We start from the raw sequence: 20,668 nt of genomic DNA, 5'->3' as shown, positions 1-20,668 counted from the left end.
CGCCCACAAGCTCGATAGCCTATTTCATCATCAAGGATTAGGCTATAGTCTCCACCGCTGGTCACGTGCGAATTGGTACACTTCATAGAACTTTGATTTTTTTTTTAATTTTGTATGCAGATTTCCTCAAGGTGTTTTCCTTCACCGTTTAAGCAAGTGATAATTAATTTGTAATACGCACATAATTGAAAAATCAGAGGTGCGTGCCTGATTTGAACCTCGGACTGGCTGGCAAAATATATCGGGAAGTGTCGTCCGCATTCTTAGAAACAATAGCTTATTGTATAGCAGTCGAAGCGCTGTTTATAAGAATGTTTGTACGGGCATCATCATTTTAAATAGTTACTAAGAATTTTTATCGGAAAATTAAATTTTTAATTTAGTTTTAAATTGTACTCCATCAAAAATGAGGCCTCACTACACACTACAAATACACTTATACAAAGGATTATCTCAGAATAATTGGCGACGCGCGAGTCAAACTCGCACGCGGTGTCCATATTAGCAAGTTTTATAGTATTTGTTACTTGTGTTTTACCTACTTGACAGAAATCATACAGCGGAAGCTTAGTAATAGTGCTGATTAATCATTGGGTCTGAAATTCTAACTTGGACCTTTGGGGAAACAATTTGCTATAGTCAAACTGGACTACAATATGACGTGAAGTTAGCTACAGACCTGACTACAGTATTCGCTTAGTCTAGTGGCTAACATCGCGCATATTAAACAAAAACTTTAAAAATAACTAGTATACTAAAGAAGTACATTTCCGATCAAATTCCTAATTGTTATCACGATAACAGAGTTCAATTAACCTAAAAATGAGGAAATAATACACAAGGTAATTAATGATAATACTGCGATATCATGCCTAACCCACTTCTGTGTTAAGAACTACCAAGGAAATTCATTTAACCGGAAATTATAATTTATTTTCATTTATACCATGTTTGTATAATATTACCTTAATGTATACATAGTATAATAGTGTAATTTTTTTTTTTGGATTACGTTGGATGGGTGATGGGAGTACCATTGGATAGCAGTCGTTAAATCTTGTTGAAGGCCTTATGGTGGCTACGAAACAGTTCCTCTATTTACTAATCCACACTGGAGCTGCGTGGTGTACTATGTCCCAGGACTTACCCAGCTATAGAAAGTAATCTGTGCCCATCATAAAATAGATAGGAATGATTGAACATATAACTATTTATAAAATAAATCAGTTGTTGTTCAAGATTTCTTCAATTATTTTTTAACTTATATTTAAGTAATTTAATCCATATGTTTACTTATCTAAGTTATTCTATCTGTTAGTACGTCTGCATGGAGTTGTTGACAACCGTTAATAAACTTGGTTCCCTGAGGGCGCAACTGGTAACTTTCCTGGACCCGGGATAAAGTGCAAATCCCTGGAGAATTGTCTAAACCGCTTACTGATATCTGCACTTGTTATTTACAATTTATTCTTGAAGTTGAGAGAACCTAAGAGTTGAAAGAGATCTAAGAACAATTAATTATAATTGACGTTATAACATAATCCCTTAAAATATTTGTATCAGTCAGATATTGCAACAGGATCATCATATCTACGATATGGTAAATAAAATACAACAAACAATGTAAATGTTATGTAACAAAGTGATAATTTAAAACTATTAGATTCCAAGTAGCGTGATTCACCTACCACGTGCATTTTAATATATAATTTTAATTGGATTAACGTTACTATGAACTGTAAGTAGCAAATCAGTAGTCCACTTGAGAGTAAGTATTCCTTGCCGCCTTCGAACATCTGTAATCAACCCTTATTAGGTTTGACGTCCTTCCGTTTAGTAATACATTAATAGTTACCCGGGGCGAATAATTTGGAATGTCTGGTGTGTTTTACCACACTTCGAACAAGAACACATGTTTAACTGCAGAGTTATGAGACAGAAAAATGTCGGTGATGATCATGCCGCAACGTCATCATGAAGTCTACCACCATTAAAGTTAGTAGAAATATATTTCCTTAGCACCCACACTTATTCTAGAGTTAGACAGCAATTACCATCCGAAATAATAACTAACAAATATTACGACTACTTAAAATATTTGTATTTAAAAATTTACAGCAAGTTGCAATTCAATTAGGAAGTGTATAAGAGATATAAGGAAGATTGTGTATATTAATTCCTAGAACATGATTCATTAATCGTTAATATATTCTGTTTTACGATTATATGTATTTGTTTATTACTCTTAAATTACCCAAACATTTTCATATTTTTATATGTTACAGACAAAAAAACACGGAAATCTTTTGAGTTATAATACAATTAAAATAAATTTATAAATCAAAAGTTTAAATATAAGTAAGTGTTTTAAAGTTTTAAAGCAGTTTTAAAGTTACTTAGAAGGCATAACGCATGTTGACGTCGGTGACGCCGTAGCAGGCTGTAGAGCCGCTACGTCCGTAGCTCGCAGCTTCACTTTGTTTATAATAAATAAAGCTTACTTAATAATTTTCTCATTATACTACGCTTTCGTAACTGTTAACATATCGTGTAGGCCCAAAAAAGCCGGCGGAGTTAATTTATTACTGTCATTAATAAATGATTAAAATCAGCATTTTTCTCTAGATAATTGACAATTTTCCTTTGAATTATAATTTTGTTAGATTTTACAGATAATTAGATGAATTTGTTAAATCATCAGCGCAGCTCATGCACAACGCAAGGGCACAGCGCAAATGCTGGCAATTGTTCAGCTGAGCGCAGTTTTACAAATACCTAGTTATCACGGTAAAAACAACTTTCAGTTACCCCCATGCACTAACGAACTGGCTATAATGTTTTGGAGTAAACCTGTGTGCTTAAAAACATAAATAAAAGTATTTATTACATAAGGAAAATTTGCCAACAATAATAACTTCTGATGTGTTCCTGTTCCACTTATCTGCTTGATACAAATATTAACAAATAAGTCTAAAAATAATTAATCCAGACTGACCCAGTTCGAGTCATGGAGCTGGACGCACTCCGATCTCGTTAAACCCACCTCCTGACATCCCCGATAAATTTAACAGTAAATAACAAAAACTTACTGTATCTCTTCATTAAGGATTTTTTGTATGCCTTCCCGGAGACGGGGTCCTCCCCGGGGCTGAACCGGCCGGCGGAGTCATCGGACTCGGTGCCGGAGTCGCGGCCGGCGGCGGCCAGGTAGTCCCGGGATTGCCTCAGGATGACCTGTGCCCTCACGTAGTCTGCGGGATCAGCGAACGAGTGGCGTGCGAAATCGCGAACTGTGATTTCCTTGCGAGTGTGAACTGTCAAGTCTAGGGGCGCATCGGCGGCGTCTTCCGGTTCTGGTTCAGGGTACGCTTTCCTGGCGGCCAGGGTGCGAGGTTCGGAGTCGGCGCTCATCGCTCTGCGGTCCGCAGCCGGCGACCGGCGCTTGTCAGGGCCGGCGCTCGCCGGACGGGCCTCCACTGCCATCATGTTTAATTATTCACACGGACACCATAATCACAAGCGTTTCCAGTTATGTCATATAGCGTAATGTGTTGTGTGGCAACTGCGCGCCGCGTCCGCCGGCGTTCGCGTCGAATTGCGGACTGATGTCCCAGTTTCGACGACGAGTTCCACTGACTTCGTGAGCTCGCTTCGGCAACGATCGGCGCCGCTCGTACACTTTCGTTTTCGTATCGCTGCGCGTGTGTGCTCCGAATCGCACACAGCCGCGTTTCGAGTGTGGTGCCTGCGTGTGTGTGTGTGCCTGCCGCTGTGTGCGCCAAAGCTTTTTCCACTTTCGTCGGCGAGCTTTCCTTAATTTCCCGACTTGCCAGACAGGTTTTCACTGAGACCCGTCTATTAATTAAATCTATTACAAGTCTGTTACTGGTTTCTTTTTACTTATTTGAGCGATGGCAGGGGTGTAGGAGGAAAATTGTATTCGGGATTGATTTCTACGCAATTTTCTCACATAGTTATGTATGTCACAGTCCAGTAAAGTACCAAATATCCTCTGTGTGACCTACATTTAAATGAGTCACCTGAGTACGTCTGCTGGTGACAATTTTACCCGATACAATCGCCGGCTTATGCAATTCCAACATTAACGTCAATGATAATAATTTACTGGTCAATAAACAGAAAATATGTCGTTGTTGTGTACATTTATGCTTTTTTTTGTTAAAAGCACACTAAAAGTATTTTATATGATAAAATTGATGTTCCATTATGTCGTCAGCTTCTAGGACTAAAATTTTAGCATTTAGACACTTATGCCTAATTTTTTTTCGATACATAAGATAACGTGGAGCATTGTAAGACATCATCAATGACTCGGAGAAGTGACCCTAATTCCACAGATCGTGCAATAAAACAATAAAAGCTTGCGGCGCGCATAAATAACGAAGTTAAAACAAAATTTATCGTGAACCGGAACGCGAGAAACAATCGGTATCAATGTTTTGCGTAACGCCGCGTAAACAATTTCTGTGTGTGTTTTTTTATCTAACGCTCGGGGCATTGACCGACTTACTACAAAAGTTGCGCGTGCGCCGACCACGTGACACACTGACTCGCCCGCCGTAAGCTGGTCCTCCCCTCCCTCGCTTCTGGGAGCCGACTAACACGGTTCGCGAGCAATCTCGACGGCAATACGGGTCAGGTTACGCTGGCCACGATAGATAGGGTACCTACGACAAATGTAGAGCCAATGTCACTCGTTGATTTGGCCTATGGAGATAATTTCAGTTGTTCTATTCGCCGAGAGAATGTTTAGTGCGTCACGTTGTTTTCGTGGTGTTCTTTCCGTAATAAACAACTTTGAGGAACTACGATAGGTCACGTAGGAGTAGGAGTCACATAACCCCGTGTCGCTCCCACGGCACCGGGTACCTTTTGAAGGTTTCCCCCTCGTTAACAAAAAAAAAAAAAAAAAAAGGTCACGTAGGAGTGGCCATGAATATGCCATTGATGTTTTCATGGCGCGGTGCGGAGACGGAAGTTTACTATCTAAGCAGACTAATGTTATTTTTAACACTTGACCGTGTTTACGCCCAGTTATGTGTTATGACGGGTTTTATGTAACGGATGATGCGTTGGAACAGTAATGTAAGTGCATATTGTTCTTAATAAGCGTTATGAAGATTGATCGTTTGTTTCTACAATTCACTTTCTTTAACACTACGTGTGGACTAAATAAAGTGAATACTACGAGCATTATGTAATGCATAAAACTAACTATATGAATGAGTTTATATAATAGTATTTACTAGTCTGTATTTTTGTAATTAGGTGCTTCTGCGAAGTAGGGGCAGATTAGTGCTTAAAATAAGAACTAAATAATAATTATGTCAAGTCATTCTTAGTAAACGAGTTTTATAATTATTCAAATACAATGTTTGGATACAATATACTACTTAACACTTCCTTGAAATACAGCTGACATTTAACATGAGATAAAATTAATGTTTACAATTTCTATTGAATAAAACTTATCATAAAATCTTTACTTCGTGATTCCTACACAATGCGTATTTTTATTTTCAGAAATGTATTTTTGTTTGTGTTCATTGTATGATATTTAAAACAAAGAAGCATTATATACTAAAACCTTCCTTATAAAATATGCTTTCAAACAACGAAAACTCATTTACTTGACCGCGACATTAGATAGATAGTTTATCTGTCGAAAATTTTCTTACAATCGTGTCAATATACAATGTTAGTAAATTCTCAAACATATATTAGTAACATCACATATACCCCATAGATTTATAAATCTTCCCATGCATAAATCTTGCAATAAACTCGATGTTTGACCAAACCTAACAAATTGCGCCTTATACCTATCACCACCGAGCCATTACTCACGGTCGGTAATGGTAAGAAGTTAAGCTGCACTATCTGCTTTCTGCTTAATGTTGCAATAAGTTTGGTTGTCACTGCGCGGTACAGGTTTCGAACACCTGGCCTTACATTTATTGCAGGCGTCATCATTACCAACTCCGAAGGCTGTGAGCTTAAAGGGCTATGATAGAAAAGGTTTATGTTACATAATTATAATTTGTTCATTTTACATCTTTTTCTTACTGTTCTGACTGACATTACTTTTGGTATTGTTACAGTAGGTTTTCGAAATATTTTTTTGAAAATCCATGCTATTATATACAACATGAAAGACAGACAAAGAAATAAAAAAGGCGTAACAAAAAACCAATGAAGATAAACAAGTAAAAAATAAAAACTGCCTTTTTAATTACCGTTTATTTTAATGACTAAATTTACTTTAGTATTTAAAAGAAAACAGGCTTAATTTTTATACTTAGGTACTTAACGATTATAGTTTTATAATTAGTAATATAGTAAATAAGCAATAGGCGGAAACCAAAATAAAAAATAATAAGTATGATTGCTTAAAATTATATAAATATGTAGGCAACTCTTTATTTTATCAATTAACTGAACTAGAGATTTCTTTAAAATTATTTCTATGACGTGTATATAAATGTTATTTTTTTATTTCATTAATTAAATAATGAACTGGAGATTTCTTTAAAATAATTTCTATGACGTTCGTAATAACAAGTTATTATCGTTCTAATAAGAATCTAAGACGCTAGAGGCGTGCCATGTCAGATAAGTCTATCTGGGCTATCTGGGGTCAGCGGGTGCCGTATCTCGCCATGGGACATCGAACCCGCACTTGCTTATGTAACCGGGACCTTATCAACTGCTTTCCGGGAAAAAATTAGTGATAACCTTGAACTTAGCCTGTATCTTGACACTTAGGTTATTCTTTAGATGAGATTTTGCGCAATTGTAACGGGTAAGTTTTTTGGTAAACAAATTGACGGTTTTTATTAATTTTTAAGTAATGCCTGGAACAGGAAGCTAATTTTAGTAATTTTCATATTATTCGGCCATCTTAGCCTTTAGAAGTGGCAACGAATGTGTATGGCTTTAGGTAGGAGTAGGACCCATGTTGCGTATTGAGTTGGTTACAGATGTCAAAGGTCAGCAGTAACTATAAGCTGGATCGCATGTTAATTTCCAACTTTAATCTCAATCCGACAAAGACAGTTTAATTTGACTCATTAACCTTTTTTTAAAGTAAAATAGTACAAATAGTACAGGAGCTCTACATAAATGTGGTAGAGCTGTTCGCAGTCCTTCATGTTTCTACACATACATTTTATATTCAAAAATATTAATATTAAATAATAAAGACATACAAACATGTTGTTATTCAGTTTGCAGTCATCAAATAATGTCGGAAATTTTAGAAGTGGCCTTCAGGAATGTCGAAGGCTAATCCACTAATCCGCATTGTATGTCACAAATTCTTTGTTCGTCCAATTGGAAAATAAACTTTTATAAATTATAATAAAACATCTAATTAATATTTTTCAAGGCGATCGGAATATTACGTATTCAACCTTTGTTCTCTGTTACATAAGATAAAGAACATTTAAATTATATTTGAAAAGTGCTATAAAGTTGTTTATAGATGACGTGTAAGTTATGCGCGCTTTTTAACGTCACAAGTTATATGGCTGACTTTCGACTTTTTGAAACGCTGCGTTCAATTTAAAACTGTAACGCTACGCTGATTATTTACTTGTAATGTCTCGTAGAAGCCCGTATTATAATGTATTATGATAAGTTATATATTACATAATCTATTTTTTATAACTACTGACAGTATTAAAAGGTGGTAGAGCCAATATGATTAGACCGCCACAAGCATTTCTAGCGTGAAGCAGTTCTGTTTTTCATTGAAACGGCGTGGATTCCAGTCGACTTACATATGTGACAAGCATAGTCTTCAGGAGTCTCCAAAAGTAATAGGCACCCCTGTTCTGTGGTGAGTTTGTTATAGACGTCCGTACGAAGCAGTTTCTACAGTATTGCATGCTCATTTTTGTTACTTCAGTCTTATAAATTAGTCATTAATCCTACATAAGATTCTAGAGTAGTACACGAAGGACGTTTTCGACGACGTTACAAAATATTTTCGTTCGCGTCTCGAACACGTTGAACTCTTTATTGTTTCACTATCTGAAGGTCTGTTTGCTCGGAGATTATGGTTTATTGTGTAATAATATTTCAAGTGATATACGAAGGTATGTAAACTGTTTCATTACATTAATAAGTACCTGTTTGATGTAGGATTAATATAATGATTTTTTTTTTATTACTTAATTTAAATAAGTTTGAAACTGTCAGTATTACAATAAAAGTGTGAAGATTTTTCTATGTACTATTTTGGGAGTTATCCTTCTTGATTTTTTAATTGGAGTTGATTCCAGTTGTGTTTGGGTGGTAATAACTCCAGTTATGTTTATTACAATCATATAAGCAAAATACATTTCATATTTAGTACAATATAAGTTTTCAACAAGCATAAAATCCTTCTACCAAGAATTGCACTGAGCAACGGAACTCAAAATAACATTGCCAGTGGTAAAAACGTAATAAAAATAAAAAGATTAAAAGAGCGTCCGAGTGGTCGATCGATCCGGTGCTTAGATCATCAATCTCTCCGCTTCTCGCTTCCTCCGGCGCCAATTATCCGCGACGAGGGAGACGGCGATACCTCCGCTTTAGCATTAGACAGAGACAGATGGTGAAACAAGATAGGTTAAGGATCGAGGTGTTGCGGATTGGGCCGTTCGGATAGTCGGAGTTTGCTGATTATTCCAAATATAAACTTTTTACTTTTTTTTTAAGTATCCACATGAAAGTACACGTTTCCAATATAGATGCTTTTAAATTCTAATTGAGATAACGATAGTTCAATTCTTTACATTAATCTAATATTCGGTGTCTTATTAGAAATAAGTAACTCTAATTAGATTTTGTACGAATAGTAACAAAATATTTTATTATTATTTATATGCAAATGGAATGCAATAGTAAATCCAGTTATATTTGTAATATACACAGATAACCTACTTTTGAAATGTGTGTAATATTTATTATTAGGCGCAGGTACGTAATAATACTTTTTATTGTAACGGTTATCTGATGTATTTTATCAGTAAATGTTTCGTAAGTGGCTTAATACATATTAATTTAATTCTAACCGAGATCTTTTTGTAGGTCTTTCCATTCTAGTAAAACGTACATAAATTAAGTATTTTTAAATAAAAAATGTATTTGGAAATAAATTATAATCAATCTTGTTTAAATAGGTATTACACTACACTTGTCGCTTATTTTATCTATCTTCTACGTATTTTTAAATGTTAAGTACCCATAAAACTTCTTTGTACGCATCGATAACGGTCCCAATCAATTCAATCTTATTTGTCCATCATTGTCTATAGTTCTCGCGAAGTTACACAGCGTTTCCGAGCTGATATCAGGGCAAGTGCAGTCGATGTACGCATTCAAGGCTACGTTGCCGCGGCGCCCGCGCACCTCACGCACACACGCGCGCGCGACACACTGCCAATGCTGCATCGTACGTTACTTGTAATTGGCAACGATTAGCACAGGAAGACTGGTCGTGTATGGCTTTTTTCTCTGTATAAATAGCGTCCTATCCGGTCAACTGAGCGCTCGTTGGATTAGGTTATGTTCTTGCCAGTTGCTACTATTACTTCATTTGCGGCCGCCATCTTCGTTTTACGCGCAATGACGAATACGCCGTAATAGTAGTGTGCGATTAACAAATGAATTTCTTTTCTCGACTCAAAGGAGCGGCGTAGATGATTAATGTTGTAATTAGAAGATGTTATTCCTTGAGCTTCGTTTTTGAACTGCGAATGGTTAATCTGTTTGCGGCGATGCAATTATAGAATGGAATGTTATTTTACATTACCATTAAAAGTCTATTTGTATTATTTTAAAGGTGGTAGAATCGGTGGTTCGACGGTGGTGGCATTATGGCAAAATGTATTTTTACTTATAACAGTTGTATTAAAGAGCTGTTGTTCATCTTACCAGAGCCTAGCCTCATCTTCCCTAATTCTTATAAGTATTACTTAGGTACAATTAGGTTAGCTTATATGTGTTTGATCACATATGACCAACCACATATAAGCTTACAAATAAACTAATAGATATTTACAGAGGTCCATGGAAAGCACTTTATAAGTACTTTTGTTTTAGGCAAACGCATAACTCACAATTATATACTTTCCTGACAAATATGAATAAGATTTAATTAATGAAATACCTTTATTCGTGACATAAACAGACGAACTAGTTGGTTTAATAAAGGTGGCGCCTACAAACTGCTTCAATCAAGGAAGGTCACAGCTGCAGTATCATACGAATAGTCTGCATGTGCTAAATAGACCAATAGAGCTGAATACTTAGAAATCTTACTGCTCTTATTGGTGTCTGAATGAAATAAATTATTGTCAATCAGGTTCAAATAGGATGTTATGTGACAGGGTTGACTAGTAAATAGCCTAACTTAGAATGTGTGCAAAGTTCTGTAGTAAAGTATTATTGTAGGTATATTTAGCTTGTCAGAATGACAAGTAATATTAGAAATATGATAAAATATATAGCGGATTAGGCATTAAAGGTACTTTGGCGGCAATTACCGACATTACGTTTAAGATCAACTTAAAATTCAAACTTATTATGGCCTTTGATTTCCTTGTTTTGCGAAAATTTGAAATTGTATATACCTATAACCATATTTTATTACACGAATTAAAAATGGGTTTTGTGTAATACTTATATTGGATTTTTTTTATTACTGTGACATTTGCGTAATTCCTAGAACTACGTTTTATTTCCTAAAACCAGCAATAATAGTAAATTTTAATTTAGTCGACCATAAACAAATAAAATGATTTCAAACGAACAAAGGAAGAATTAAAACGACCATAAACAAGATATTTAGACGATTCTAGTGCATCATTGGACGTACGTATTGTATCTGGAGTGACAGTCAAACAGTGAGGACAGCAAACAGTTGGAGTGTTTGTGTCCCGCCGCATTGCCTTGACGCGCGCAAACACTCCACGTCTCGATACCGTAATGTCAATATCCTTGTTGTAAAATTATTTTAGTTTTAACAAACAGGCTGACGACTGTCGGAATATTTATAAATTATATTATATCTATCATATTTTCAGTTAGAAACAATAAATAACGACGGTCAAGAAAAAATTGAAAAAAGAAGTTTAGCTTCGAATTGTGTTATTGATAAAAACACTAAAACGTCTATAAATACTAAACGAATAATTAGAAATCTTCCAAGATTCCAAGTCATAAGCAACTCCACATCCTCACATAAAATAAAATAGCACAAAGCGGTAAAAACTTCATAAACACGAAGACGTATCGATCTCATTACGTATTGTCAGCCATATTGGATCGACGCGAGAGTTGGCGGGAAAAAAGCGAGTCGCACGCGCAAGCGGTAATCTGCGCTGGAATTTTCACTTACGAGAAAAATATAGATAGTGAAAACTGTAAACAAACGCGTTACGCCGCTCGATGGATGTACTGGCCGCAGAAATAATAGAAAGTATTGCAACATTGCAAAACTGAATAAATAAATAACATTTATCGAGATTTCAGGTATACTCTAATCTTTGATTTCAGATGTCCATTGGTTGCAGCCAACTAACCTCAGGTGAACTACCTGTTTACTTCTATAATTTCAAAGATATAAAAAGATTTGGTAATATTGTCTGATAGTATTTTTATGGATGGATTTATAAAAATAAGTTTTATGACTGAAAATTAAATTATTATATCTGAGAGAAACTGAAAATACTACACTTAGTACCTTGTGAATAAGTTTGATGATTTTGTCTCTCGACAAAAGAATTTCTAATTGTATAGTTTTTCACAGATAAATCTTTAACCTTCAATTAAATCTTTAAAAAAATGTATAATTAACTAGCATATTGATATATCAAGATTTGATAAATCAATCTTGATAAATCAAGATTTTATTGTTAATAGAATCAAGTAAAGAGCCTTATTTTTTCTTATACATCAAGTATCTACATTTTACACTATGATTTCATCAATTTTCATCTTTATCTCTGATACCACAAACTGCAGTGCGTGAACAAGCTTAGTCTTGTGTTGCAATCATTTAATTTAACAGCTGAATGCAATTACACCGTTGATTGACTAGATTAATTACGTAGACTTTCCCTTTTATTGTTAAACTCATAAAATTGTCTATGGAAAACGAAAAATTGTCTATACTTTGATTTCGCATTATTTTCAGAACAAATATGAATGATCAATGATCTAGAACTGATGTTATACGTAATAAAAATGGTAGTACAACTTACGAGTAAACTAACTTAATTTTCAAGGGTAACAACGCATGTTTAGTCCACTTATGTTTACCATTGAATGGGTGTAGAACAACCATAGTTCAACCGGTGAGGTACCATCACACCTATTTCTAGCGCAAAGCAGTTCTTGCGTTTCGGTGGAAGGGTCTAAACGCCGGCTGACTTACAAATGGCGCTCTATTTTAGTCTATTATATCTCTGAGCTCCCGTCGGGTAGAGTTCTTTACGGAGTTGGGTAAAGATACCCATGGGCAGAAGTGACCACTTCTCTGCGTGCTAATTAACTACTGCAATTTTATATACAGGACTCCGATCAAATATTGTTTTTCTCATAATTGTGAAGATCGCCAGTGATCATACTATAATGTAGGTTGCATGTAAACGAGGATGAATAATACTTCAATTTTAAAAAGTATTTTATCAAAACATTTACCTCAATCTAAGTCCGGGATTTATCGTGTTTCCAGCTCCATTAACAGTCATATACCTAACTAACACGTGATCCAAATGCACCTGCACACATACGTTACGTAATATGTGTATCGTATTGGGAATTCCACGCGGCAAAAATTATCTGGGGCCGTGTAATATATTGCAATGATTAGAGAATGGACTGGGTAACACGTGGTAACAAACGGGTCAGGCTTAATCATAGTGGAAAATTATAACAAACCTTTGCTACATTGAACGATATTGGTTGATTTTTCGATTCATGGCAAATGGATTTATTATAAAATTGTTTAAATTGAAAAAGTATGGTTATAAAAACGAATGGCTATTGCAACGGTGTTATTCAAGAGATTTATTTATATGAAAGGATTCTTAAAATACCAGAGTAGCGTAAAAATATTTTTTCGATTCGATAAATACATCGACTAAATATCTTTCGGAAGAAGTTTATACAGAGGAAGTAGAAAAAGTAGTTACAATGTCGAAAAAGTTGATATTTAGGCATCAAAATATATAAAACTTTGGAAAGGTTTGTACTATTGCCATTAGACTTTCAAGAATGTAAAGGACTTTATATAACACTACTTCACTATAGTATACTTAGAAAGATGAGTTTACATAGAACAAAAGAAGTTTACACTTGCTTTTGAGTATACCTAAGACTCAAAAGCAAGTGTAAACTTCAACTTGTGTAAATTTGTTTGCTGTCGGTACCGGCAGCGGGTAGCGTACAGTTTTTGCGTGCAGCGCCGTCCGCAGTGAAATTGAAAGTGGAAACTGGCTCATTATGACATTGTTCTGCGAGAAAAACCGACCAGCCCAATTACCGAAGACACCCGTCTTGTGCACGTGAATTAGCGATCAAAACGACCATTAATATCGCTGTATTAATTTAAGAAACTAACGGTAAATTGTAACGATCGTATGATTAGTAAGTTTAGCGACAATAAGGGAATATTTGTTTTTTAAAGCTGTATGGAGTAAAACTTAAGCATACATTATGTACATGTAAATCAAATCAAATCAAAACAAAATGTTTTATTCAAAATAGGTTCTTTACAGAGCACTTTTTGAATGTCAATACAACTACCACCACTTCACAAGGTGTTTCGTTATGGAGAAGAAGCGGCGAAAGAAACTCCATAACACACATCTTTTAAAAAAAAAATTTTAGAATGTTAAACTTAACCCAATGATATATGTGGGGAGCTGGAACTACTTCAGAGCACACACACCGTTTTTTCAGTCAAATAATCACTTAGTTTATAGTATACTTTTTTACATAGCGTTTGTTTAACGACATGCTTGAACTTTTTTCTGTGAGATTCAAAATGTGGAAGTAAAAATATAAAAGTATGAGTGATGTGTGTTCAGAAACGGTACCGGTAGCGCCATCTAGTGAGCGTCTGCCTACATATTGAAAGAAGCCGATGCGGATGCCGTTGTCACTTTGAAATAAATTGTTCTTCGCACACGATAGAAAGTTCGAATTCGTTTTTATTGAGTAGATAAACCTGAAGCCCCCTCATACTGAACATAATTTGGTCTTCGAGCCGAATAATTTGGACTTCAATTTCGAATAACGTAATAATAAACGAAGAGGAATAAATTGAATCGCCGTGCAAGCGTTCTACAGCATCAGAAATCGTCGCAAGCGTTCTACAGCATCAGAAATCGTCAGTTAACGGTCAGGTTCTTCAATCCTATCTACTCCTTCCCTATACGAATTGTGTTTAAACCGTGTTATTTTGTGCATTTCAGAAGTCTGTGTCTGTGCAATTACATACGAGTAATATCATCAAAATCGTGAGTACCTTAACTTTCTTATTCATAGGCCTTTAAAATGGGTGGTGATGATAAGCTAGAAGTGCCTAAATCTGGTCTCTCAGTTTCTCCCACGAGAAAACAGCTGTGTGACTTATCTGATCTCAAAAAACAGCGTGGAATTCTGAGAAGTAGATTAACGCAGTTTAAAAAGTTTTTAGACAGTTTTCACGATGTTAGCCCCACCCAATTTCAAATTAAAGAAATCAAATTTAGGATGCAGGCTGCTAATGATCATTTTATAAAATTTAATAATATAGAAAGTCAAATTGAATTATCTTCTCCTGATTCGGAAAGTTTGTCTAATAGTGAATACGTAGAATCTTTTGAATCATTATATTTTAGTGTGTTAGCTACTGCTGAAATTTTAGTCGAAAGTGGTCAGGCTGACGACGGTTCCAATACGAAATTTAACGGTCGTTTATCTAGGTCTAGCGTTAAGTTACCTGATATAAAGCTACCTTCTTTCGATGGTTCGTTTGACCAGTGGCTTGAATATAAAAATTCGTATATAACTATGATCCACAATCGTTCAGATTTAGACGAAATCCAAAAGTTTCACTATCTACGGTGTTCACTTAGTGGCAGCGCCTTGCAAGTAATAAGTGCATTAGAATTTACTCCTAGTAATTACATTCACGCATGGGAATTATTAGATAACAGATTTCATAATACTAGGCTTCTTGTACACAACCACTTAAAATCGTTATTTTCTATTTCGCCTTTAAAGCATGAATCCCACACGCATATTAGAAAGATGATTGATACAGTTTTAAGAAACCTACGCGCTTTAAAAACATTAAACGAACCAACGGATTCATGGGATACAATCATTATTTATTTAATTGTTACAAAATTAGACGCAGCAACCGAACGCGATTGGGAGAATTACAAAGGATCTATATCCGATGGCACAAAGTTAAAGTTGGATGATTTGCTTTCGTTTCTTAAAAATAAAGCGGATATGTTGGACATGATTAACGCTAGTCATAATAAACCTGTGAATAAACCCACAAATGTCGTTAATATAAACAAAGGTTCACAAAATCTACATCACTCACAACACTCACAGGCACATAGTTATGTTACTACATCCAATAGCACGAAAAGCAAATCATCTAACAATAATGTTTACAAACGCGTCACTAACTGTCCTTCGTGTAACGGGAATCATGCACTTTATACGTGTTATAACTTCTTAAATCTGTCGGTTAAAGATAGAATTAAATTTGTAAACGACAAAAAATTATGTCATAATTGTTTACGCGCGGGTCATTCATTTACCGATTGTTTATTTGGGCCCTGTAAACAATGTCAAAGCAAACATAATACTTTACTTCACTTAAATACTTCATACAATAACATTAATACGTGTGCGCGCAACGAGCACTCCGTCGATCACAGTGCAGCTCCGGCTGGCCCGTCGACCGCGCTGCATTCCGTATTCTTAGATACCTTTCACACGGACAGCGATTTAACGCTGCCGCATTCGTTGCAACCGGTGTTATTGTGTACAGCATTAGTAGATATTATCGATCAAGATAATCATATACATTCAGCCCGAGCGCTGTTAGACAATGGTAGTCAACATTGTTTTATCTCAAATAATTTAAGAAAACGATTAAATACGCCTTCTATACAGTCCACTATACATATCTCAGGCGTCGCACAGTCTGTGACGCAATCGAATGAACTATGCGAAATTACTATACGTTCAAAATTAAACGATTTTACTAGAAAGATAAAATGTTTCGTCCTGCAGCGCATTACATCCAGTTTGCCCTCGGCGAGCATTAGCACCGATCTTATACGTATTCCGAATAATATCCAGTTAGCAGATCCTACATTTTATAATCCTTCGGAAATTGATTTGTTAATTGGTGCGGAACTCTTTTGGGATATATTAAACGATGACAGAATTCGATTAACTAATGGTCCATACATTCAGAACTCAAAGTTAGGGTGGTTACTGTCTGGCCCATTATATACGGAGGAGGTAAATAAACGCAACTTCAATCACGTTCAATGTAATTTTAATCAATCCTTAGACGATCAACTTAAACGATTTTGGGAGATTGAAAATATTCCCCCATCACATAGCGTTTTAACTCGCGACGAACGACTGTGTGAAGACCTCTTTACAAATACGACCGAGCGTCAATATGACGGTAGGTTTGTTATACGGATACCTCTTAAAGAATCACCTAGTACATTAGGCGATTCATACACTTTAGCAAAAAACAGATTTCTTTCGTTAGAGCGTAAATTAGAACGTTCGCCTGATTGTAAACGTTTATACTGTGAATTCATGAAGGAATATGAGGTTTTAGGTCATATGACTCGCATAGATGAAGTAAGTAAACCTAATTTCTTTTTGCCTCATCATGGTGTTCTCAAAGATAGCAATACGACTAAGTTAAGAGTGGTATTTGACGCTAGTGCAGTATCTACTTCTGGTAAATCGCTTAATGATATCCAACTACCAGGACCAGCACTTCAAACTGACATATTTTCTATACTTCTACGTTTTCGGCAATTTAAATTCGTAGCTTGCGCAGATGTGGAAAAGATGTTTAGGCAGGTTCTAGTCCATCCGGACCAACGGTCGCTGCAGCTCATACTTTGGCGAGAGAACCCGACTGATCCACTGAAAGTATACCAACTCAATACGGTCACCTATGGGACTGCGTCGGCGCCTTACCTTAGTATGCGTTGTATACGGCAGCTCGGGTTGGATTGTAAAGATGCGGCCATAGCACGTGTTATATTTGAGGATATTTTTGTAGATGATTTAATTACGGGAAGTGATGATCACCAACAATTATTAGAAATGTGTAATAAAATAAGTAATGTTTTACAGTCTGGATGTTTTTTACTTCGCAAATGGACATTTAATTCTGACGTCACTCGTAACGCGTTATCTCGTCAGTTTGTAGGTGAACACACGCAAAACAAAACGCTTGGTATAGGTTGGCATAATGAATCTGATGAATTATACTTCACTACCAAGATTAATAACTTTAGTAATGGGTCGAACTTAACTAAACGACAAATGCTATCTACTATTTCGTAAATATATGATCCATTAGGTCTACTTTCTCCTGCAGTCATTATTTTAAAAATATTATTACAGCAGCTATGGCTTAGTAAACTCGATTGGGATACTCCAGTATCACGCAAGATTGCTGTTACGTGGGAAAATTTTATTAAATCATTAGATTGTTTATCCGAATTAAAGATTCCACGTCATGTTATGAGTAATTATGTACAGCACAAAGAACTGCATATTTTTACTGATGCCTCACAATATGCGTATGGAGCATGCGCTTACATTTGTACCTATAACAATAACTCAGAAGTAGTAGTTAAGTTACTTTGTGCTAAGAGCAAACTAGCACCCTTAAAATCATTAACAATTCCTAGATTGGAACTTTGCGGTGCTCTGGTAGGAGCAAAGTTATATAAAAGAATAATTGAGTCATTACGGCTAACATTCACTAATGTCTACTTCTGGACGGACTCGACAATTGTCATTGGTTGGCTTAGCATGTCACCACATTTGTTAAAGTCTTTTGTACAGAACCGTGTTACAGAAATTAATGAACTGACAAACGACTCAAAATGGTTACATGTTCAAAGCAAAGATAATCCAGCTGATCTGTTGTCTAGGGGTCTATCTCTTAATTTATTAAATAACAGCAACTTATGGTGGAACGGTCCATCTTTTTTACACGATAATAATAATAATTTTTCTCATAATTATTTACACGACAATATAATTAACTCGAATAATTTACCTGAATTAAAAGGTCAAACGTTAAATCATGTTTGTGTTCAATCTTGTAATTTAATACAATTCAATAAATATTCGTCTTTTATTAAACTTAAACGTGTATGGGCGTATGTACTACGCTTTATAAATAACCTACGTAGCCGCTTCGATTGCAGCGACAAATTCATTCCGCACACCGGTGTCTTAACTGTGGACGAGTTAAATAGATCGCAATGCTTGCTAGTTAAATGCGCGCAGAGTGAATCCTTTCCGGACGTATACAGGTGTTTAAGTAATAATAATCTACCTATTAAAACAAACGCTAAGGAAATGAATCGTATAGCCGGTTTGAATGTGTTTTTAGATGCGCAAAACTTAATTCGTGTCGGAGGAAGACTTGATAATTCTATTACTTTTAATTACAATAAGAAACACCCGTTACTATTATGTAGCAAACATCCATTATCAGTTTTACTAGTTAGGCATGAACACTTGCGTTTACTTCACGCCGGTCCTCAGTTGCTATTATCCAGTTTACGTGATTTTTTTTGGTTGTTGAGTGCAAGAAACCTAGTTAGGAAAGTAGTGCGTGAATGTATCACTTGTACCCGTATAAAGGGCAGGACTTTAACCCCAATAATGGGAAACTTACCAGCTAATCGTTTGGACCCCGGGTTTCCATTTGAACGAACTGGTGTGGATTACGCGGGACCTGTGATGATTTTAAATCGAAAAGGCAGAGGTTCCAGGTTAGTAAAAGGTTATATATGTCTTTTTATATGTTTTCTTACCAAGGCCGTGCATTTGGAGCTAGTTACCAGTCTGTCTACTGACGACTATATTTTAGCACTTAAACGTTTTATCAGCAGACGGGGTAAGCCGAATGCTGTTTATTCGGATAATGGTAAAAATTTTGTGGGTGCTGCTAGAGAAATTTCTTCAGTTTTGTCAAATAATAACAAACAAATAGTCGATTTTGCTTCTAATGATGGAATTCAATTCCATTTTATTCCCCCATACTCACCACACTTTGGAGGCCTATGGGAGAGTGGGATAAGGTCGGTTAAATATCATATACGACGCATCGTAGGTAATGCTAATTTGACCTTTGAAGAATTTAGCACGGTTCTTGCACAAATCGAGGCCATTCTTAATTCTCGCCCTCTATCACCCTTATCCACTGATCCTACCGATTTGACTCCACTTACGCCTGGTCACTTCCTTCTAGGCCGACCGTTAACTGCGCTGCCTGCAGAAGACGTGGAAGACGTAACCCCGTCGCGACTGTCTCGCTATCGTCGTATGGAGCAGCTGCGGCAACATTTCTGGCGTCGCTGGTCCAGAGAGTACATTTCGGAGCTTCAGATCAGAACCAAATGGAAATTGAAGAAGGACGACATTATTTTGGGTAGTTTGGTTCTAGTCAAAGAGGACAATCTACCACCCCTCAAATGGCGTCTCGGCCGAGTTAATCGAGTGTTCCCGGGTGCTGACGGAGTGTCTCGTGTCGCCGAAATTACAACTTCAATGGGGCCTGTCCGGAGGCCATTTTCGAAGATATGCGCTTTACCAATGGAAGATGCTACATCATCAGAGGATGCCACACCAACGGAGAATGCCGCACCAGTGAAGGATGACATACCGTTGGAAGAGGGTTCTTCCAAGGCCGGGGGCATGTTCAGAAACGGTACCGGTAGCGCCATCTAGTGAGCGTCTGCCTACATATTGAAAGAAGCCGATGCGGATGCCGTTGTCACTTTGAAATAAATTGTTCTTCGCACACGATAGAAAGTTCGAATTCGTTTTTATTGAGTAGATAAACCTGAAGCCCCCTCATACTGAACAATGTGTAATAACTTTTTTGCCTATGGTCAATATTTGACGATTTATTTGTGGTACGAGAAGCGCAGCGCAACTATTAACATGTTTTTCATTTAGTAATGGAAGGTAACACGATTAGTAAGTCGTTAAATTGATTTAACAAGATGAGTTTAACAGGCAGAATTTGACCGCAATTTCGAGCTTGGATATTTCGTAATTTATTTGGATTTTTTTTATATATTTACGTTGCGCCAAAATTAATATCATTTCCCATACTATGCCCGGTCGCCCACGCGGCCGTATAACCTACTTTCAGCACCAAAAGCGTCTGAATCCAATATTTTCAACTCCTTTCCTGCCATCCTTTGGTGTGATTTAGAATATGGGACATACGCGCTCGTGCGTGTATTACTGACGTTAGGGATGGCGATTCTTTCTGAAAAATATCGATTCCTGAACCGATTCGAATCAAAGTGCAATAAATCGATTCTCCAAAAAACGAAAATCTTTTGAGCTAAAA

At 36.3% G+C, this 20,668-nt stretch overlaps 1 protein-coding gene and 1 long non-coding RNA gene across 5 annotated transcripts in view; one reads left to right on the top strand and one right to left on the bottom strand.

The window, feature by feature from the left end:
• Eip74EF (Ecdysone-induced protein E74) overlaps positions 1 to 20,668 on the bottom strand; it is a 276,463-nt gene that overhangs the window by 66,779 nt on the left and 189,016 nt on the right. The window contains exon 1 of one of the 4 annotated variants that reach the window (XM_073079276.1): positions 3,090 to 3,621. The exons of the other annotated variants lie outside the window; for them this stretch is intronic. Coding sequence (XP_072935377.1) covers positions 3,090 to 3,486 — 397 coding nt within the window. The 5' untranslated portion in view covers positions 3,487 to 3,621. Of the gene's footprint in view, positions 1 to 3,089; positions 3,622 to 20,668 lie in introns of those variants that run through there. 4 annotated transcript variants of the gene reach the window in all.
• Positions 17,645 to 20,118, top strand: LOC140747053 (uncharacterized). The gene is made up of 2 exons (XR_012102842.1): positions 17,645 to 19,076; positions 19,556 to 20,118. It is a non-coding gene; the product is annotated as an uncharacterized LOC140747053 (long non-coding RNA).

Source organism: Epargyreus clarus, unplaced genomic scaffold, assembly GCF_041222505.1.
Source record: "Epargyreus clarus isolate Ecla_fem2 unplaced genomic scaffold, WU_Ecla_fem_2.2 ptg000014l, whole genome shotgun sequence".
NCBI classification, from domain to species: domain Eukaryota; kingdom Metazoa; phylum Arthropoda; class Insecta; order Lepidoptera; family Hesperiidae; genus Epargyreus; species Epargyreus clarus.
This window is presented reverse-complemented; position numbering and strand designations above follow the sequence as displayed.